General features: G+C 45.5%; 1 protein-coding gene across 2 annotated transcripts in view; it reads left to right on the top strand.

Annotated features, from left to right (window-relative positions):
- Positions 1-481: 481 nt before the first annotated feature.
- Positions 482-23835, top strand: part of LOC146207619 (uncharacterized) — a 68842-nt gene continuing 45488 nt past the window's right edge. Inside the window, exons 1-3 of one of the 2 annotated variants that reach the window (XM_084589208.1) lie at positions 482-763; positions 2087-2413; positions 9623-9812. In XM_084589208.1, coding sequence (XP_084445334.1) covers positions 614-763; positions 2087-2413; positions 9623-9812 — 667 coding nt within the window. In that variant the 5' untranslated portion in view covers positions 482-613. Of the gene's footprint in view, positions 764-2086; positions 2414-9622; positions 9813-23835 lie in introns of those variants that run through there. The other variant, XM_084589198.1, reaches the window with a different exon arrangement.

Below are 23835 nucleotides of genomic sequence, written 5' to 3'. Positions count from 1 at the left end.
ATTGGAGGCCTGCATGTATGATGCCTAACTTCAACTCAGAACGCAATTATTTCATGCGTAGTTAGACATCGTTAATTTTTTTCATCACACAAAGCTTGTAAAGAGAGTTCAAGACAGCGCTGCATCGCATTGTGTTTGCTTTACACCTTGTATCATGTTCAGAGAAATCATGACAGTGATGGAAGAGCGTGACTAAGTTCGCTGTCGCAAAGTAATAAATGGCCGTTGAATATAACACACCATAGCTTACTGGTGACGCGTATGCATCGCCTCTGATGCCGGAAATAACGAATGCATTAAATGTGAGCTTCCTTTCCCCTCTCTTTTATTTCTTTGATGTGCAGGATGGAGTTCAGTGTCCAGAGGTCGACGACTCTGCTCAGGCGATGACCATCAAGGCAGCGAAACTACGCCGTCTGTTGTTGCTGTGTGAACTGTGCAGCAGCCGGTAGCGCAGCCTGTGTCAGCGTGTACATAGGAGGTGTATATAGAAGGGTCGTCGTGAAGATGCTTGCCAGTGTGGAGCGCGAAGCGCTCTAGGCTTGCTTGAAAGTTGTGCACCAGGAGAGGCACTAGCAGTGAACATCAAGCTCATTCTCGTTGTGAAAGAACCATGTTCCAAAACCTGGCCATGCACCTGCCTTCGTACCAGGACGGCTCGAGCGGGACTTCGGCAGCCTTCCTGCACCCGGGTCCGCCGGTGTACGTGCCGGGCACCAGGCCGCTGGTTCCCGTGCCACACCAATACATGCATCACCACCAGGCAAGACTTGAAATGCGAAGTGTGCTTCATATGGGAGAGCATTGATTTCTATGCGATCATTTGTCATTTGTGCCGGCGCAGCATTTTAGGCTTAGCACTAAGAGACAAAAGGGCTCGCAAGGTCACGAGCACACGAAGGCCGTCCTTATCGGAGACAGGAAAGAGCAGCACACGACAAAATGGCATGCTTCAAAGCAGCGCAAAAAGAAAAAAAAAACAGCACAGGGAAAAACAGCATGGCGACAAAGCAACACGCGTCAAAACATACCGAGAAAACAGCACAGAAACAGAACAGCATACGGAAAAACACAACGGCAAAGCAACGTATCGCAGTATTACCTTGTAGCATGCGGATGCGGTCAGTTATCACAGTCATAACCGTGGTAACTAACAACTCATACGGCAGTGGCGTTTGATGTTAGAGGTTGTTGTGTTCGCGATTATTAAAGTAACAGGGTTATGATTTAATGCGTCAGCCTTGGCGAGTTGGAGGCTTATCGGCAAATTTTGCTCTTTTCGCTGCTTAATTGAATGAACAGGATTTGGCCTAATAGAAAGCTGGACAATTTAGAGACTGCATGCAGCGATGACGATTTTTTTTTTTCTATTTAGAAATATTCAATTGTGTGCCAGCCAATGTATTACCTCGGAATGTCTTGCTGAAACACTTCACTTCCTGAGTAGAAACCGGAGATATACCTCAAGTCACGATGTGTGCCTCGAGCTATTGCAGCGTCATCTGCATATTGGAAGATTACTGCTGCCGATTTCAAAGGTCCCAGATCATACATAAGCATTGAATATCAATTATGTCAGATTACTTTCTTGCGGAACTCCACATTTTACATGTCTAAATTCTCAGTATTTGTTCTCAATCCTGTAACACACTTCCATAAAATACCCTAGAAAACAGCAATGAAATTGCCCGTCAGAATCTGCCATATGTTATCTTTATACGTATTTATACACATGTTTTTTTTTTCTTTTTTTCCGATCCATCAAAATTTCGCGCGTTATGTGTGGTAGAGTTGTTTTTTAACCTTGCCACTAAACCGTGTCCAGCACTAAATATACGTATATACGGCGCTTCTTGCTCCCTCGCCTTTCTTCCTTTCGACCTCCTAACACCATGGCGTCGATAAGGTGTCCACAGTGCGAAGACACTTACTGAGCCTTTGAATTCATCCTAGTCATTACAAATATGCTCCTTGGTTGAATCCTGTAAACATTACACTATCCTTACAATCAAATTAATATTGCGTTAAACCCAAGGACCATAAACAGCCCATTCCGCGTATCGAGCTAGCCCTTGCGCGTCCACAGATGTCCATGGGCACGGTGGTGTCGTCGTCGGCGTCCCCAACGGCTCCGTCGGTGGCGGTCAGCTCTATGGCCGCCATGCCCCCTGCACCGGTGTCGCCTACCGTGGCGCCCCCTCCGCCAACGTCGTCACCGGCGCGGGGCCATCACCATCACCCGACCACGGCTTCGGGGGTCGGCGGTGGTGCTGCCATGCAGAGTCACAGTACCCATCTCGGCGGTGTCTGGGGACAGGCAGTGCGCGGGTCTCCTGACACGTCCCAGTACTCGAGCCCTTCGCCGGCGCATGGACACCTGGCGGCGGCCCACCACGCCAGGTTCGCCTTTCAGGTGCGCCACTATGTATATATACGCAGACCAGACACTTATTAGGGTGTCCGCATATTGTATGCGTGCGCACTTAACTGTGCCTTTTCTTAATAGCAATACCAGCGTGGGGAATGTTGTGGCATGTTACATCAGTCGCTGATCAGATTCGAAACAAACGCCCTCTCCTCAACCCCCTTGAATATCACTGGGCTCGGGTGAGTGCTTCGCAATTGACAGAAGTGGTTCTTGCCCATCCATGGCTTTTATATACAATATCAGTACGACAGCTCTTTCAAATAAAGGCTTCCTGTTCTTCCTGTTGTGTGCAGCTGTAGCGTTAGATCGATGGAAGCGGCATTACAGGCGGTTTGCAACGGTCCAGAGAGGGCCTTGTTATCGCTATGGTACAAACCCGTAAGCTCGTTCACGTGCGTAAACTCGGCAGGAAGGGCTCGAGTCCGTCATCTGCCTCTAGGCAATGTCGCTCGACAACTGCAAGTTATCAACTCGAGACACCCTTAGCAGCCGCGATTGTATAATGCAGCCGGCGTCGAAGAGGGCACCGGAATCGTGCAGTGCAGTGTTTTCTAAGATCTCGACGCGTTTCCAAGGTGTCTGGGAAGCGCGCAGACGTCACTGGTTCCGATTTCTGCTCTCCTTTAAACACCCCCCTCCCTGCGCGTTTACATGCTTCTTCCCAAGCGAGTTGGATCGAATGGGTTCACTACTTATAGGCTGGCTAACTTGGGTCAAACGGCGTGAACCTGCAGGAGAGAAAAGTGGCAATCCTACAAGCCGATTTGACCGACTTTCTTAGTGTTTTATATACTACATGGGACTGGTGCTTGATTAAGCCAGGCAACGTGTTCTTCAATCGTCCCGTTGCAAACCGTTATGCATCAAGCTTCTGGCTATCTTCCATGTGTCATAGTTGGCAACCATAGTAGCACAAAAGTTCAAAAATGTTTTGCATTGTAAGCATGCAATTTATATACAGTGTTGGGTATCGTTATTTTGAAGGATTTAAAACATTTTCCAATCTGAACCAACCACTCATTCGTTCGCTGTGAAACTGCGCACGAGGCTTGTACATCATGGTAATTAACTTTTGACTGGCAGCAATTATTATTACGGTACTTACCTGTTTTGACAACGCGTGATGCAAACGCATTATCGTCTCCACCGAGATCGGACAACAGTGTGTGTGTGTGTGTGGGGGGGGGGGGGGGGGGGAGGGTCGGTTGTTTATAAAGAAAAGCATCAGGATTAAAAATGCAACAAAGGGAGAATTGCATGGCTTCTGAGGCTGAAGACGACAGATGGCGCACTCGCTGCTGTTTGGCTATATGGTGCCTTGTATACCTTTGGGGGCGACCCAGCGTTCGCCGCTTTTGGTCTCTTGATGTCGGCACGGCCTCCTGTTTGCTCCATGCGCAGGCCAAACCAGCTGTAACTGTCAAACTTACTGCGAGAAAAAAAAAATAATAACTCCCGCAAAGCTCATGCGCGAAATTTCACTACTAATGAGCCTGGGACTGAGGCGACGAAATATTTTAAAATTTAAACTTTTCCCGATAAAAACGCACAATACTGTATACATCATTGCTGTCACTTCAAAGGTACTGAATTATCGCACCGTATATAAAAAAAAATCTATCTTGAGCGTGGCTTACTACACAACGGACAGAGAACAGGATGAGGCCTTCGCCATTCAGTGGGCGTGTGTATATTATTGATGACTATACTACACGTGACGAAACAAATGATGTGACAGTTTTTTCTGCGGAGCAGCGGTTTTATGTATTTGCCCTCTCTTCCAAGGTTTCGAAAGTCTTGCTGCTAGGCAGAACGACATAGTCTGTCCATGCCCATGCCACCAGCACTTGGTACGAGACCTCGAAGTACGAGAAGTACACAAAAACATGTTCTTGTTCGAGTAGTCACAGCTAAGCAAAATGACTACAACAGAAAGAGTTGAGGACAGGGCCTCGTCGCATTACTGCTGTACTCATTGTTGTCAGGCTCTACTTCACTTTTGTTTCTTTAGTTGCTCTCTGCTTTACCCCGCTCCTCCAGAGGGTGCAGTGTTTGTCGTCTCACGTGCTCTATTCTCCTCACCTCAGCAATCATTCCCGAGTAAAGCGGGTTTGTTACTCATCAAGGTGAACCGTATAAGATACACCCCGCTGGGAGCCAGAGAGAACAAAGGCAGCGTGAAAGAATAGAATGCACAGCAAGAGAAGCTAAATATACGGCTTACTTTCTCCTTGTAGACACCCTGTTGTTGAGGGAACGGCTTTTGGCTTTGTTTGCCTTTCATTGCCCCTTAATTGCTTCGAAAACAAAGGAAAGTGTCGAGAACTCTTTCAGTCGACGGGGCACGGATCCTTGACACCCCTCAGGGCTTGAAGGATCTTAAGCGCTACGTAAAGGCATTTCGACATCTCGTCTACCGGTTGTTTTCGTGCGAAGAGACAAAAGATGTGGAACGAACGGAGCGGAGCCGTGGTCCTTTGGTGCTGCTCTGTTTTGCCGACCGGCCAGATATACGTGTGTGATGCATGGCGATGTTAGCACGCTTCACCGTCTGAGAAAGACAAGTGAACCGAGTGCTTGCCTACGTGCTCTGAGTCAGGTCGTTCACGCGTAATCCTTAGTGAGAGGCAGCGCATGGCTATACACATTCGTTGCACGTCTGACGTCACGAAACGTAAGCGTGCCACTGTTACTCTTCATGCCTCCTTTTCGTCGCTCACGTTTTGCAAAGCTTCGCGTCCTTTTTCAAATGATAAGGAAGTTTTTCCGTCACCGCCGTAATTTTCTCGAGCCCGGACGTAAGCCGATTCTTTATATATATTTGGCAAGCATAACTGTCCCGCTACTCTTTTTATATTAATGGATACGTTGTCTGTATGACAACAACGCAGAGTTGAGTATCTTTAAGTATAAAATATACAGTGCCAGCCATGTGGCCACAGTCTATAAGCAAGGCACTGAGTCGCATGTTTCCACCTGAATTTTGGCATCCCTGGATGCATGGCCAGTAGGTTATGTTCTCAGCATCACATCCAGGCCCAGGTCAAAGCAACCGTGTAGGCTGTGCGATGCCAACGCACTTTCGAAAACCGCAGGTAGTCCAAATTTTCCGGAACCTCCCATTATACGGCTTCACTGCATAGCCCCCTTTACGACATTAAACGCCATAAAAAAAAAAATCTACTTTTTTATTAAATTCCTTTGACCTATTTCTTTCTATGTTCCCTCTATCATTTGACTTTCTGTAACTCGATCTATTGTACTGAATTTATCTTCAACTTTGATGTCACTTTGGATCTTAAAAAAATGTTAACCCTATCCCCAACTTCTTTTCTTGTTAGCCTCTGAGTTTTGGCGGTCACGTCGTCTTTTTTTATTTATATGCATGGGCAACACTATTCTGGAGTCGATGGGCACCATTGAACCGCACAACTCCACACTCAGCGATTTGCTATTTCACAAATGGGGACTTTTCTTCCAGGGACCTTTTCTTTTTTTTTTTTTTTTTCGACAACAACACTATGACAGCCAAAGTGAGACCTCGGGTGGCCGCAGTTACGTCGTGAAAAGGCGTAGCTACGAGAAGAAGAAGAAGAAGAAGAAGAAGAAGAAGAAGAAGAAGAAGAAGAAGAAGAAGAAGAAGAAGAAGAAGAAGAAGAAGAAGAAGAAGAAGAAGAAGAAGAAGAAGAAGAAGAAGAAGAAGAACAATAACAACAACAACAACAACAACAACGCTCGGTCATGCAGCTAATGCTTTCGCTCCACATTCGGTTCAGCAGCGTTGAACCCTTCTCATATATTTCCGAGATCATTTTTCCGGGGATGTTCTTACCGGAACCCGAAAGACCCATGTGGTCATTCAGTTTCCATATTAATATATGATGTTCGTGTCCCTTTAGCTTTACATCGCCGTATAGAGTGGAAAATAAGATCTGGCGGGTGTCAGTACAGCTCGTGGACAATCCCACAATAAGCAAAAAGGCACATAAACAGAAGATAAAATGAAACGACGCGTCGGACCTTAAGGCAACTCTTTGGATTCCTCCAGTGAGCAGGCAGTAAATAACGCCAGGTACGGTTTCCCGCTTGCTGCCAGTATATAGTATTCCTTCTTCCGGTTAATGGATATGGTCGCCTATATTTTTCCTTTTGAAGCCTCAAGTCACAATAAGTCCCAGTGCAGAAGAGCTTCATGAAATATAGGTTTTGTATTTTAAGTGGGACTATAGCACTACTGATTGTTGATCTGAGTCAATGCGGCAGATGTTTAATCACAAGATACCCGGCAGGGAGGCTGCATGGCTAAGTGTCAAATTTAATCGCGTAAGTTATCGTTGCAGCAGTGCTTGTGTCCGATAAAAGGAAGCTGCTATTCAGCTGAAACACATGGTCAAGGCTGCCGCGCAGGTGTGAGACCAGAAATATATATTAGCGGTAACATCAGTGTACAGCTACCGCCAGAAACATTAAGCAGGGCAGTCTAACAACGGCATGTTTGGCGTTCAACACCAATCCTTTCATTGCGCCCGGATGTCTACTTTGTCCGAACGTTTAAAAAAAAAATATCAGCGGCACGACATTTTTCAGAATTAAGCCCAAAAACGAAGACCGCTGCGTACAAGCAACGACTGATAAAGGAGATAACGCGGCCCACGTTCATCCTGTCCTCGCAATGGGAAAGTAGCTACTGATTGATTTCGCGCCACCTGGAAAAAAGCCGTGAATAAACGCTTCCTGTTTATCGCCATAAACTCCCGGTCGGGGAGATCCTGGAAGTAATTGCGCGTGTCGGAATCCACATTATTATGAGATATGCGATAAGGCCAGGGCCCACTAACGATGAGAACGCTTTGTGTGAGGGAAGCTAATATAGATAAGCGGTGCTTGTGTGGGCCACACCCATGCAGGCGTCAGCATACATGCAGTCATTGACTGATAGCGCGTCATCTCTTTGCAGTTCGCGACTAAAAGGAACATCTGCGAAGAGGTCGCCCTCATCTTGAGACCCGATCGCAAACGGCCGCGCGACACATGCGCTGAATTCATTGACAAATGCGAACTCCAGGAGCAAGGCTTCCAGTAATGGCGGGTCCGCTTCGGAACTCGGAACACGTACTAGGTGGAAATGAGACCTGCAACGTAACCGCCGGGCCGCTCAATATGTGGCCCGTAATAAATATGTCGCCCTTCTACTTTCCTGCAACTAGCTTTGCGTGCTATTTCTCTACCAGAAAAAAAAAAAAAAAAAACACGATCGTACTTCCTGCCGGGCAATAGTGCACGAGGTAAGCTCTATATCGTTGGCTATTCTGTACGAAGACTGTGAACAGGCTTCGTTGCATTTGCATTCCATACAAGTGTGACGTCACGACTTTATTTACCGGGCATCGCCATTTTTCAGACGAACCCAAATTAAAGTTTGTGTAAAACTTTTGTTAGATTTATACTGATGCGTGCAGGTAACGAAAGAAGGAAAGAACCTGAGTGTACATCATCACCGTCGTCGTTATCAGGGTCTCTGTACCCGCTGCAGGGTAAAGGTCTCTCCCATATTTCTCCACTTAACAAGGTCATGTGCCAGCAGCGCCCTCCATCATCTTCAAACGGGGCATAGCTGTCGCCAATGGTGCCACATCAGAATCACCGGGTGTAGATAAAAACGACCCCGGAAAAATTTTCTTCGGAAGATGCGGCCCCGAAAAAAAAAATAAAAAAAAAACCTTTCCGGGATGAAAAGGCCACTATACGGCCTCGTCCCCAAGGCAAAAATTGGCCCTAAGAATGAATTCTTCCGGAACACGCTTTTCCGGAACTCACTTCGCAAAGAGTTCCTTATTATGCTGCATTTTTGTTTTCCTTGAGAATAGATGGAACCATCATTTGAGACATGTCCTGTGTATCTGGCTTGCGATGCACTGCAGAAGGCATTGCGAAAAGCACGGTGGAATATCCCGCTACAACACACGATCTGAGTAGATCTGTCCAGTGCGTGGTCCCCAGTTACGCAGACCATTATGCACTCATTAAGACAGGGCTAATCGACTGGGTAATATTACTCACTAAGAAAGGTAAAATCGGCTCGGCGCGTGCTATGGTCTTGGTGTCTTGAGGGACCGGCCACAACAGAAAGCGGTACTGAAACACCCTCGCAGATCTTCCCGTGAGGAGGGTTAACGCTTTCGGGGCTAAGCGAGGCAGTCTGTGCTTGATCCGGTCTATGATCATGGCCACCCTAAGTCACCAATCGAAGCATCCAGCCTAATGATTCCGGTGGTCAGCTCACCCTTTCTTCCGAAAACAAAGCTAAACCGAGACACTGTAACTCTGTTTCCACTGCCATATATATATATATATATATATATATATATATATATATATATATATATATATATATATATATATATATATATATATATATGGCAGTATATATATGGCCATATGTATATATATGGCAGTATATATATGGCAGTATATATATATATATATATATATATATATATATATATATATATATATTCTTTTCTGGGGTTCTTCGAACTCCCCGCATCTGTTTGACATAGTCTCGACGGGTGAAAGCGCTGTAGTATTCTCGCGACGGGGACGCGCAGTCTAAGGCCGATAGCGCAAATAACTACAGCACATGAGAAGAAAAAAAATCTACACTATAAACAAACGCTGTTAATAGGGTTCAACCTAAACGCATAAAAGGAGATAAAAGTTAATATCAGTAAAAGTCGGAAACACAAAACGCCATTCATCTCTGATAAGCCGGGCACCAAGTGAAGCGAAAGCTTTATACTCTGCTGCACGTTTTCAACCGTTTGGGGACAAAGTTTCCTGCATCGCAAATGGGGACTTTTTTTCGTGGAACGTTTTTTCTGGCGCCATTTTTTTCCGAGGACGCTTTTACCGGAACCCCAAGATCACCATATCCTCAGCTATTGCGTCCAATACAGACACTGTTTTCACTGCTTGGTCTTCTGATGGAGCAGAAAGAAGCTTCTGACCACCCGCCACATTTCATTGATGTAAATTAGGAGCGGGAAAACGTTCGCTCGTCAGAAATATACTGTACCTGTATTTAAGCTATAGTCTCCCGCGGACATACTGGTGTACTCAGCGGTGTGTTCATATATGCGCAGTCATAAAGTGCATCTATATATCTCGTGAGTAACATGTCGGCGGGGGGCGCAGGGCGCGTCTGGCGTGGCGAGCGTGGCCGCTGCTTCGTGTCGGGAGACTCCGTCGGCGTACCTGAGCAGAGCGAATGGTCTTGGTTCGTACGCCTACATGGGCACCGAGGTGGCGCCCTGGGTCGGCGTCGAGTCCGGGCTTTCGTCCATCCAAGGAGGTGCTGTGGCCTCACCGTTCGCAAGGATCACCGGTAAGCCCAGCCCCTCCTCACTCACTCACTCGCTCAGTCACTGTACCTGGTTTTGCCGGTCAGCCCACGCCTTGGTGTGAAATGTTGAAAAGTGTTTGTTTATATACTTCGTATGGTAAGAAGGTGCATATATTTACACATAGCTGTATATATGCGCACTGTGGCGTACGCCTTTGTATAGCTATATGAGTTCGTTAAGGCTACATGGTACTAAACTCCGAATGAAAATTTGTCCGAAACCTGCCTTTACATTCTGGAAATTAGCTGGTTGTTGTGCCACCTATGAGCTCAGCCGCCATCTCTTACTCACGGCCACATATATCTATAATTTCTATAATATCTATAATTTGGGCCCAATCAGAGCACCAGATAGTTATACGTCGGCCATATGGGCAGTTTCAACACTGGTATAATCAACGAACTCTGGTTATATATAGAATCGTAAATGCATATAGTCCTATCGATAACTGAGCTATAGTTGAGCGAACCATTTCAATCAACTTGAGTGCACTACTTGTGTTTTCATTTATTCAGTCGCGAGCCCGTGTGGATGTAAACAATTCAGTTTAACAGTGACAGCTACTCTCAGGGAGCTATAGATGGTTTTGGCTGGCGAGACGTGGAGTGCGCTTGGTTCATTTTGATTTGTGCGAAGTGACTCGGCATGGAGACTGAAAACTGATCCCCATATGTACGGAAACTTGTATGACCGTGCCTGTGGCAGCTTTTTCTGAGGCAAGTGAGTTGAGGAAGAAGATGGTGATTTCGTCAACCAGACACACACATCGAGTGGTTGTGCTCTCTTGATTGGAACAGGCCGACACCACTAAGCGCAGCTGTTATCTCCACATTATACTGCACCTCAGCGGCTGAGTTCAAAACCACAGGTCTTTAATACTACCAGTTGCGAAACATTCTATACAGCCCATGTATAAAATCCAGCGGCTTTGATTGGTCAATATTCATGTGCTTACGGATAGTTGGGGCACCCGTGGTCATTAAACTGGGTCCCAGTTGCACAAACACATAGGAACAAAATCAGTTGGAGAGATGCAGTAGCAAAAATTATTAGATTCAACAGCTATGGAAGTAACTAAACGTAAAGAAGAAAAAAAAATACTTTTCAAAAGAAATGACAAGAATTGCAGGTAGTTTTTATCGGCCGCTCCTAGATGGCGCGGCAATCAGCAAACACCCAAAGAATGCATACTGGTCACTTTTTGGAGCAGAGTTTCCCAACTTGTATGATTGTAAAGTTGTGGTTCAAAACGTGTGGCGATTACGTTGGGTCCAAGGTGACATTCAAAAGAAATCTTAGGGATCGCTTAGGCACGAGGGCTTTGAATTAGTATTTTCTCCTGTACAGTAATTGTTTTCTGACGCGACTGAATCGAAATATGCCGCATACTGATGGAAGGTGGAAGCTTATTTTCTGCCATCAGTGTTATGGTTGTTTACAAATGTCAAAAAACAATGCTTCACGTCCATCGAACATATGTGCTCTTTAGAAACAGAATATTTCATACTTTCTTTATATCCGATGCCTTTGAAATCTATTACTTAAAAAAACAAGCCGGTAAGAAACAAAAGCAAAAAAAAAAAAAAAAAAAAGCTGATGCGGGCTTGTTCGTGCTGTTATACTTTGAGCTGTCATACTTCTGAAACATTCTAATTTTGCAATCATTGTGTTTATGCTAAAATGTGCTGTCATTTGTGCTATCGAACGTTAATTGTGATATTCTTTAGAAATGTACAGCCTTTGTCAAAGGTTTAGAGCCCAGAGGGTTTGCTTTTAAGCTGTATATTATGACTTCAACAATTGTGGAAGTCCTAGCTATTGAAGAGGGTAGAACGAAAAATCTGCTTGCCTTCAGCAAGTTTGGAAACCTGAGAATGAATTACGAGCCACATAGTGTGGCTCAGAAGTAGATCCCCTGGACTCTAAACTTTTGACAAAGGCTGTACGTCTGTTTGTTGCTGTGTTTGTTAATCACTCGCTTCATGGGACGTCTACGAGGTCGGAATAGCGTTGAATACAAGCAAAAAACATCCGAGGTAAAGGTTCTTCATAAAATAAAGGCAGTCTGTGCTCGTTGTCATGGAATAAACATTCTTATCAATTGTGAATGGCTAAGAATTCTTCTCTTTGTTTCTCGTTCTCTCTATTAGTGTCATGTGTTAAATGAATGCATGCTATACATATTGCACTGTTGTTATAAGCTGCACATCAGACCCACGCAAATTTGTAGAAAAAAAAAAACGGAAGAAAACTCGAACACTCTTCTTACATAAAGCGCACGTTCTCTGTGTGTGTTCCACTTCTGAAGGAAGAAAATGCGATAATTCGCTTCTACCGAATTGATCTTTGTTACGAATTCCACCTTCTTTCGATACTCGTCACGTTTGAAAAAAGCACATAAGGGCTCAAATAATTACCAAAAATAAAGAAGGATGCAGGGATGAAAAACAGTCGAGGAGGGTAGATATTGTTTTCTTCTGGGTTTTCTTTGTTTTGTTTTCTGTATACACATCTCAGTGGAACATTTTCTGCGCTCGTCCACTTTGCTGATGCAAAAATTACCAATTTTGCCTAAGTCTTGACAATTATAATGTCGAGAGACGGGTTAGTTGGTGGCTAGTATTGGAATGCATCACGAAACAACGCAAAAACAAGGTTTCATGATGCATTCGAAGTCTTGACGCCTGGCTATAGAAAGAAAGCGGGTTAAGACAGTTCAATGGGGAGGGGAGGGGATGGGGGGTGTCCTTGTTTAGTGTCTGGTAGGATTCCTTTCCTCTCTTTCGCTACCCTTCTTTCTTTCCTCTTTAATTTGTGCGATTCGTGACGTCAGTGCAATGACACACCGCGCCCATTACACACCGCGGCAGCCCTTTGCCGCAGTGTGTAATGGCGTCATTTCAAACTTGATGCGTGGCGTGGGGTTGTTCGTTACGCACATCTGTGGGTACAAACGAAAAGAAACGCATATACACTGCGGAAGCAAATTCTAACTGTAATGCCAAATAATGGCGCTGTGGGTACAGTACTAAATAAATAAATAAATAAATAAATAAATAAATAAATAAATAAATAAATAAATAAATAAATAAATAAATAAATAAATAAATAAATAAATAAATAAATAAATAAATAAATAAATAAATAAATAAATAAATAAAATGTTGCTATTTGCAATTGTAGATTACACAGCAAGTTCACGGCGTCGTTGGACATATCCTATAGTTTAAGAAACGGCTTTTTCGTGTACCTGATTTTTGTTTGCATTGTCAAGAGCTTCGCAATATAAATTTAGAAGCGTACAGTGAGGAACTTTAATTAATCTGGTTGAGTTCGCGAAATTGGAAAAAAAAAAAAAAAATATGCAGGAAAGGCAAGGGGCCGTGTTGTCCTCGTCTTTGCTGCGCTGTTCCTTTTCTTTCTGCAAGCACTTGCTGGTAGTTTAACCCAGAATTTGGTGTCCTTCCGTGTTAATTAGTTCAGACCAACCGCCATTATTGCGGGTTCAATATTATCATGGACAATAGGGCTAGACGTGCCTACAAAGACAGGGAGAAGCTGTACCAGCAGCCAGCAACGCACAGAGCGCGCGAGCAGACTTCAGCGTCTTTTTCTCCCAGGCGCCACCTAAGAATCTCGGGAACACCAGGTGGCAATGGAAAACGTTCATGGTCATACTTGGACGACCCCAAGAACTTAGGAGTCAACTCCAGAGCTTCGGGTGGGCCAGGGCCAATGGCTATCCTCCAACCCTAAACTCTTAAAAAAAAAAAAAAAAAAGACATTGGCGGTTCACCAAAAAAATTCAACACAACCTTGACACACCACAAAAATTAAGCAGGACACAATCAAAATTTCGAATTTCGACCCCCCCCCCCCCGCCTCCTCAAAAGAAATAAAAATTAAAAAGCACTGCAAAATCTGCATTGAAGTAATGCGAAAGCACGGATGCTTTTTTTTGTATGTTTTTTTTTTCTTTTTGCAGTTTTTGAATTTGGGTTGTTTTTGCAAAGCGCCAATATCTTCCTATGCCCTTTTTGTCTCCACTTCCGGTTGCATGACGTCACATTGTTGACGTCACATTAATTCACTTTTTGTTTACCCGTTTTAGTCTTTGGCACTTTCAAATTGCACGTCAATCTCTGCCTACGCCTTTTTCGACTCTACTTCCGGTTGCGTAAGGTCACATTCTTGACGTCACCCTAATTAACTGACTTAGATAAATATTTTAGTATTTGATACATTCAAATGGGGCACCAAGCCATTGGCTAATGAGACCATTTTCGCCTTTACTTTTATATTTCTTGCCTCTACTTAATTACCTAATTAACTTATTGGTTTAATTAATTTTTCAGACACAACATTACGTCACCCTCTATCGATTGCCACCACTCATTAACCTCTACCAATTCTCAATTACTCACAACTGCTGCGGACACAATTTTGCGGACACGTTCTGCGGACGCGGTCTGCGAACAGAAATCTGTGAACATAGTGAAGTAATGCTTTCGCATTAAATATATATATATATATATATATATATATATATATATATATATATATATAAAAACTGGGCGTCCAAACGAAAAGATAAGAGTAATCTTGGTGTGCGCCCAAAATTGGGTGGATTGCTGACGGAAGCGGAACATTCTTCCAATGTTATTGCTTTAACCGCACGTAAGTATGCCTTTGTGTGTGCCGGGGATTTTAATTTAAGAAAAGCTTTAACTAATTGCTAATAATCTATTACAAAACGCAGCTGCATGGTCCGGACGAAGTTACCGTCTGATAAAAATAATCGATTAACTACAAAATTATAGGCAAATTTAGTTAATTACAAGCAATCAATTACTTGCAACGCGACCTACACAACTCTAGCCCCAGCAGCGACGTTAGAAGGGTATTCAAAAATGAAATGGTTTCTGTCGTTCTCCTTTAGGCAATGAATAATGCATAGTTTCGTAATCGTGCCACGCGTGTCAAATTCAGAGGTCACACGTTTCTCCAGCTTTTGCATTAACTGCGTAATAGTCGTCAAGAAAAGAGTATGTTGCAGCCCTTCGAACAGAATCAAACATTATACTGAAGTTCTTCGTAGACTCGGTTAAGGGTCGTCGTCCGGAAGGCATACTACACGGCGCCGAGCTCAAGGATTACAACGTTGCCAGCTCTGCGTTCGTGTTTGCCTCGTTCACCATCTCTGGCTGTTTTACATACGCTTCGAAAGCTCGTTCGCATGTCGAAAAATGTTTCGCAACCACATATACAGCATCCCGTTAAGGACGCAGTTGTCGGAAGGACGGACAAGCTCGTTTCACGCTAATTTACGCCGCTTTGAAGTGGCCGTACTCAGCGAACGGTTGCCGACGCGATGCCTCGCTCTGGCATGTATCTTCGCTTCTAATCTTTGCCCGACACGGAATGTATGAGGCGTGTGTATATCGAGATAAGCCGCAGAGTTCTAAGAAGGCGGAGGGGAAACTGCGATGCTCTCTGAGAGAGACACCTCTCGAGTCTTTTGAAACAAGCTTTACAAAGTATATATACATACGCACACAACCTCTGTAGAGGCGCCGCGAAGAAAAAGATGGCTGCCGTTTCTTTGTTTTATTGTGGCGTGCACCGAGCGCGAACGGGTTGGAGCGGCTGCTTGGAAAAGCTCCTTCCCCTTACCACCCCGACCTTCCCTTTCACTCCTCCTCTTCTGGATTAGCGGTTTCGTGCCAGGCACCCGTATAACGAAAGGGGTTTAAATGCATAAGGAGTATATGCGCAGCATCAGAGAAGAACGCGTAGCGATTATTTTGAACTTGCTACAAGAACGAAACGGAAGAAGACAGTAAAAAAAGAAAAAAAAAAGGCTGCGCTGTTAATTCTTCCGAACCGGTGCCCTCTTTCTTCCTTCTTTCCCCTTCTCTCTCTTTGCTCCCGAGAAGGCTGGTTTTTAGTTCGCGGGCTTGTTACATACGCCATGTGCCGGTGGGCCGCCAGTTCTTTTTATGCGGGCCCGCTTGCTTGATTGTTTGTTTGTTGGCCGCGCCGCAAAACACAGCGGCCGTGGAAGGAAGACGCGCGTGCGTTGCGCCTGTATATCCCCGTCTCCTTCGAAAAGCCGCTTCGACGTCAAGCAGGACCTGCCGCGCTGTGCGTGTCTTATCTCCGCGACATCGCAGTGCTGCACGTCGTGGCACTGTTCTCTCAGATCGCGCCGTCCTCTTCCATTGTAAAAGAAAAGAAGAGAGAAGGAAGAAGCTATAGGCTGCGGTAGAGCTGCTTACAGCGTATACACTGCAGCGTTCGCATCCTTCGGCCTCTTAGTACGCGTGGCTCTGCTCGGCGGCTATAAATACGTCTCGGCGCTTGGCAGGTATAGGAAAACAAACAGATAGAGTAGAATCCTAGGTGGCATGGAGAGGAGAGCAGAGTACAGCAAAGGTGTTTGTATGAAGAAAGGAGGATAAGGGGGAGGGTGTTTGTGAGGCGTAGGTTCGAAGGGGTTTCGGGGTCCTTCAAGTCACGTACGTCGGTCGATAGGGTGCAGCGACCGACGGCGACGAAGACGACCACTGGGAGACGGAAGATGGCGAGTTGTCCCACGCAGCGCGAGCTTAACAGGAGCGTTGGCTGGAGGAGTTCCGCGTCGCGTTATCGGCCCTCGTACCGTGTGGGCTCCACTTGCGCACTTACAGCGTAATCGTATATAGTGCACAGTGCGTCGCTTCTCCCACGGTAACGAGCTGGTTGGGGGCTTCCCGGACTGAGCGTAGCTGCTCCGTGCTTGCAGTTTTGGTGCGTTGAGTGCGGCTTTCTGAGCAAGCACTCGTTGGAGGTGTGTGTACATCTTAGATAAGTGACCGCATCTCGACACACCGTTCAGACTTTCGGGGCAGGAAACAGTTTTAGGAGTAGTTTGGTTCACTTGGATCAGGCGGAAAGGTATAAATGGGACATGTTTATGCTCATCACCGAAATTACCCGCGACATTGTCATCTTTAATGGGACGTAAAAGCAGTAAATTTGTAATTAAATTGGCGACAACGGCATTCAGTTTTTCTTTTCTGGGTAAAACTCGGTTTTAAAGCTCCTTTTCGCGATGTTGACGTTTGTATGATAGCGCAAGACGTATTTATTGCTGAGAAAATTTCACTCAAGCTAGCAACGCCGAGAGGGGAAAGGAATCCGTGATGCCCGTCTACAAATCCATTGGCTGTATAAACTTGCCTCTGAGATCCGCGGCTAACGACACGTCGTTGTTTAGTCGAGCTATATGGCACCTACAGAAGTGGAAGGTTGGCTGAAGTATTGTTTGTACTACGCACAGCTGGCACACCTCCACAAACCTGCAGTGCATGTATGTGCGAACAATGCTAGCAGCTCGGCTAGCTTCATCTGTCAGAATTGAAGCCCTACCTGCCCACTTTCCCGCTGTGCAGGTAAGAGAGAAGTGGGCTGGTATTAAAGATGTGGCTACGAAGGAACTGGTTATTTTATTTATCGTGTAGTACTAAAACTTTACAGTTGTATCAAACTTGCTGAAAATCGGTCTGAATGCTCTCTGCAAGTTTTTGCTCTGTTGCGAGTGTTCTTACACTGCACGCTGTTTGCTAGATTTTTCATCTCGAGTTTAGTCGTTTCTAATAAGCAGTTTCCTAACAATCGGTAAGTTTATCACAGTGTGATCAACTACCATGACCCACTTACATGGGGATACAACTGTGCATCAGGGCAAAGGTAGATATGCGCCGCTCGGGATCCTCTGAAGTGAGCAGAGCTGGCGACCCGACGAACCAGTTCAATTGGAAGATTGGTGGCTTAAAAGCAGAAAAATAACATAATGTTAGTAATGTAGAAACAAAAATTCAATAAATAGAGTGATGGTATAGTTAGCCAATCTAAAACAATAATTAAGATATAGGGAGAAAAAATGAGCATGATAGCAACTGCTACCACCCCGTTTCAAAGAAGACGTTACTATTTACCATCCATCGATGCATCCATTCATCGTGATACCGGCTTGCCGTATGCTAAATCACTCTAACAGAAAGGTTAGCATGACGTTTCCGTGCACCGTTACCACCAATAATCAGCGGCGCACGCCCAGATCCGCCTCAGCAGTCGGGGCGGCCTGCAACGCATGTGCAGATGAGCACGAGAGATGAGCGCATGCACCTGGTCGCTCGTGCTCATCTACACATGCGTTGTCGGTGGATGAAAGTATAGGAGAACGATATGCTAAAAGCCCCCTATGCTAAATCAGCCATAAAGCCGCCTTAAGCCCCTCACGGGAACCTCTTAAGGCTCACTGAAACAAACAAACGAGAACACTAATAGCACGTGTCATATATAGCGTGTCACGAAGAATTCATGGACAGGTGTCCAGTCGTAACATACTCATGAAGTCACATACCTCATGATGATCGGTGTGTGTTTTCCCACTGACCACAGAGCTTCGATTGCTCTGTAACGCTATAAAACACACCGTTGCCCACTCCTCCACGATTTTGAAATCGAGATGGGCGGCCGAGATAAGGTTCGTTCTTGGCCCCTCGTCATTAGGGCCCTGTTTTATTAGCTCCGGGAGCCTGTGTAACCAGTCCGCACACCACTCGTCGACTCGTTGTCGCTTGACCTGCCTTTGTATAAAGATAAAAACGTATACACACATGCACACGATCGCGCGGAGACCCCCCTCCCCTTTTTCTCAAGACACTTCCCTCCTCCGTGTGTCCTGAGCGAGCTCGTGTCTCGCAGAAACGGAGAATAACCAGTTTTGTTTATATTTTGCCTGCGATCATCTGGAACGATAGGGATACTTTGCGCGGGACGTCAAAATAGCACCCGATGTTATCATCGAGGCTGCCGCCATCGCTGGTAGTCTCAATGCCAATGCGGCCGTGAATCACTCGCGTCGAGCTCGTAAAGCATTTTACCCACTGCTTTTCCTCCTTGTTTCTCTTCTGCGCCACTTGTTGATTTAGGGCGGTGACATGGAAGTATCCCTTTATTGGGTCGAGCGCACGCTGCGGCTGCTTCGCAGGAGGCCAAGGAAATAGATGAACGGGGGGGGGGGGGGGCGGGTTATAACAATCTACCCTGTGGACATTCTAGACGCCACAGCAGTAAAATTTACTGTGTCAGACCGTCTGACTTTGCTTTTCAGATGTAGGACCACTGATTGACGCCAATACGAGCATGCATGTATCTTGTTTTTTTTTTTTGTTTTTTTTTTTTTTTTTGAAGGGTATAGGCAGTAACTCTTGCGCGCGTACAGAGGAAGAAAGGAAAGTGAGAGAAAGTGCAGGACTGGCAGTTGCAGTCATCTGTGATTATATGGTTTGGTTTGGTTTGGTTTGGTTTGGTTTGTGGGGTTTAACGTCCCAAACCGACTCAGGCTATGAGAGACACCGTAGTGGAGGACTCATGAAATTTCGACCGCTATGAATATCATGCAGTGTAATGGAGACAGGCATATGTATACAGACACACAATATATAAGTATGTCTAATATTTGCATAAGTTCGACACTTGCGACGAAAGAGAACATGGGAACTGCTTGTCCGAAAGCACTCATCGTAATGCAGGCTTTCAGCTTCAGACGACATCCTTAGCGCAAAAAAAAAAAAAAAAAACACACGCACACGAGAGAAAAGGCGGGACAAGGGACAAGCGCTACTACATCTGGTTTATTGCACTGAAAAGACCTGCAATATATAGGACAGACCACACATGCGTAGAACAACCAACACACCCCCCTTCACCGAAACCGCTCAAGAAATCGCATTTCTGCCCCCAACAGAGCGACAGACGTGTCACTAACACACCCTTCCCCCCTCTTTCTTATATGAAAAGCTTCATATCCACTTCATTTACTTTCGTTTCGACGAACTCTAAGAACTGGGTAGCGATTTGCCCGGTCATCGCAGCCTACTTGTGCTTGGAGCAGTGCCCATAACCATTTAGGAACCAAGGGTACTGTGCACACGGGATAAGCGCGCGCACGCACGCACGCACGCACGCACGCACGTACACACACACACACACGCACGCACGCACACACACACAAAAAAAAAACACGCACGCACACACACACACACACGCGCGCACACACAAACAAACACGCACACACGCGCGCGCGCACACACACACACACACACACACACACACACACACACACACACACACACACACACACACACACACACACACACACACACACACACACACACACACACACACACACACACACACACGCGCGCGCGCGGCATCGTCGAAGCTTAAGTTCTGGCTTACTGCTGGAGGGGGCTACAATGCAAAGCCTCTGGAGACGCCGGCGAGCGAGCTGTGCGATGTAGGGAAGAATCGTATCCGTAGTGGCATTACGGCGCCGACGCGTCCCCTCTTCCGCACGTCCTCTCCAGGCCGTGGCGCGCTGTCTTATATGTGCGTGTATTTTAGAGGCCAGTTTAGCCTTAACTCAGCCCTTATTCGGCAATTCTGCGACCTGTTCTGCCGGAACTGCAGCAAAAGGTCTGCACAACATTCGCTGCACAAGGTTGCCTCCCCCTTCCGCCTCTACCTCGGTCTCAAGGTGCCCGCCACCACTTCCACTGGTCCACAAGGGGTCCCCGACACATCCATGGCTGCGAACTAAACTAATCAGTGTTTCTCAAGCGTGGGTCCACCATGGAGGAAGGAAAAAACTTAGGAGAGGCCCTGACGTCACTTTTTTGAAGCCGGCATGTGGCCATAGAGAAAGAGATTTGCCGCACGGCCGCGCCGCGACCGGACGCTGCAGTGTCTCTCCTCCTCCTTTACTCTGCTCATTTTCTTTCTCCGCGACGCTCACGTACCTCGGGCCCTTAGCAACGTTGCTGCTAGTGGCCCTAGTTTTCATAGCAACAGCGATGCCGTTGCTAATGGCCCGACTTGGCTAACCCTAAATTTTGACGTCACTTCCGCCACACTTTCTCCAATGCATTGGGACTGGAAAGGGCCTCTCTTTAGTTGTTTCCTTCCTCCAAGGGGTCCATGAAACCGGCGCCCACACAAATAGAACAAAAATTTACGCGTGTGTCTGGCTAGACACAGTTTTGCAAGGTCAAAATTAAGCACGGAGGTTTAAAGACGACTTTAGTTTTTCAAAGAATAATGCGAGAGAAGCGCGAAAGCAGAGAGCGCGCGAGAGAGGTATAGGAGAGAGAGAGAGAGAGCGTCTAGCTACGCCGTTTGTTGATGTCGGCTATGGTGAAACTCTAGCTCTGAATGCACTGCTGGACGAAGCTACAATGCAAGGCGTTAGGATGTCCGACGAGTGAACGGCGCGATGTTGGGAGGAGCCGAATCCCTTCTAGCAGCATACATACTGGCGCCGCCGCATCACATTTCCCCACGTCCTGCCACGGTGTTCTCAAACTTTTTTTTTTTTGCTTCACGGAATCCTAACAGATATTCAATAAATACCAAGCACCCCCCTCTCCACCTCTGCCATTAAAATTAGGCGATGTTGCTCGCCCGTGAACGTGCCTTGTTTCTATTTTCTCGTTTCGGCCACTTTTGTAAGCATAAATTGTTTTTCTTGATTTTGACAATTCGCTTTTTATTAGATGCCCAATTCTCACTCATGTTACGTACCACCAACGCAGAAAACTACATATTCACAAAACAAACATTCTGTCTCATTCGCGCGCTTGACCAACACCACGTAAACGTGTTGGGTCGCTTGGCTTTTTATTGGTTATCTGCTGCTCCCTGCTTCGGCGAAAGCGCGGCGTATGCATATTTTTCTACTTCGGCAGATACTGCTTTTACAGCGCAAATGGGCTCGCCGGTAGCGCCACTGAAACGCCCGGAAAAAGAGCAGTGAGACGAGCACGCTTTTCTTTCTTGGCTTAGATAAATGCGCTGTGCGGCGCACACCTTCGTTCGCCGCGCGCATGAGTGTGCCGGAGGTCGAGGTCTAATCTGCAGTGGTGCCCACGCTGACGGCGTCAAATTGAGGAACCAGCAAGGATGGGGTTTACTGAACCAAATGCGCCTGGTCCGCACGCGTAGCAAGAAGCAGGAAAGGGAAAATAAGGGGGAGGGGGTCCTATGGGAGCTCGCAGAACCTTCAAAAGCAGCCCGCGGAACCCCTAGGTTCCGCAGAACCTATAGCTTGTGAACCCCTGCACTTGGGCATACGCCGTTTGCCCAGACATCTGTAAAGTGAATAAAACATTAATCCCTTCATTTTAGTTATTTTGTTATTGATTTGGGTGTATAGTGAACGGTGGGTTGTTTGTTGCCTTGTTCCTGTTATTTTATTTGTTTTTCGTGTTCTTGAGCCGCAAATGTAACTCCTCCAAAAGAGTGCAAATACATCGTTATGATGGGCGCAATTTAGGTTTGGTATGCGTTATGCAAACACTGTATCTGACTTTACTGGGGGCTTTGAAGTTTATTTTCTGCTGGAAGTCGTAGGAAGAGCGCACCGTGATGTTTTTGTGTCTTTTAAAGTGTTGATTTTTCAATACCATGCATCGCCTGCAGCATGGATGTAGTTGTTCCTTTGTTGCACGATAGTAGCGGTACCACAGCTTCGTATCTTCTTTGTATTTGCAGTAGTGTAACATTGTGTTTTTTAAAGAGTGAGTGAGTGAGTGAGTGAGTGAAGGAGGGAGGGAGGGAGGGAGTGCGTGGTTGAGTGGGTGATTGATTGATTGATTGATTGATTGATTGATTGATTTAGTGTCTATCGCGATTTAGTAAACGAACCGATCAACAACAAACTTGCTGTCACAGAGAGCAGCCGCCAAACGTATTCTGAGCTGCTACATGCCATCTTCATTCCGTATGAGAGAAGTAAGAGAAAAGATGTCTTTGGAAGTTTTGTAGTGGATAGGAATTCGACGATGTCTTAAAAGAACACTGAGGACAAATTGAAGTTTTCGTGCATTGAGTTCACTGCCTTATAACAATAGCGAGAACACTCTATAACCAAAAAAAAAAAAGCAGATTTTATACGCTAGCAAATACAAAAAAAAAAAATAATACTCCGTCGCGAGAGAAACAGAAGATTAATTTTCAATGAGAGCAATAATTCGATGGCGTTTTATAGCGCACCTCTTATGAGCCCATTCGGTGGTTGAGCCGTGACGCCGTTGTTGCCGGTGTAACCGAGCGAAAGAGAGTCACGAGCCAAGCCAAAAGAGAGTCAGGTCCAAAGAGAGCTTCTCAGAAAAAAAAAAAAAAAAAAGAGGAGCCACAAGCTCTGCGCCGCTGGCTCTTGGCTTTTCTTTCCCTCCTTCTGAAAAAATTATCTTTGGCTCGGGAGAAAAATGGAGTATTTTCGTAACTTGGTAGCCAAACCAATCTTTTTGTAGCTGTAACTGCGCACGCACGCACACACACACACACACACACGCACACGCGCACACACACAACATACATACATACATACATACATACATACATACATACATACATACATACATACATACATACATACATACATACATACATACATACATACATCCATACATACATACATACATACATACATACATACATACATACATACATACATACATACATACATACATACATACATACATACATACATACATACATACATACATACATACATACATACATACATACATACATACATACATACATACATACATACATACATACATACATACATACATACATACATACATACATACATACATACATACATACATACATACATACATACATACATACATACATACATACATACATACATACATACATACATACAAGCGTCTCTCGGATTATTTGTCTCAATGTATCGCAAAAAAGCTTAAATTGCTGCAATCAAACTTCGTATTAGGGAATATCAACCATTCCTAGAACTTTTTTCTGTGCCTTTTTGACAAGCGCTTGTGTGTGATTGCGAGCATGCAGTTGAGTACTATATGAAGGAATGCACTGTAATCAGCCATGATTTGTCACCTGGATGAAGATAAGGTTTGGTCCTAT

The sequence above is a fragment of the Amblyomma maculatum genome, chromosome 1, assembly GCF_055883805.1.
Source record: "Amblyomma maculatum isolate TAMU_Amacu chromosome 1, ASM5588380v1, whole genome shotgun sequence".
Lineage (NCBI taxonomy): Eukaryota > Metazoa > Arthropoda > Arachnida > Ixodida > Ixodidae > Amblyomma > Amblyomma maculatum.
The sequence above is the reverse complement of the archived record's forward strand: the minus strand, read 5'-3'. Positions and strand labels throughout refer to the sequence as shown.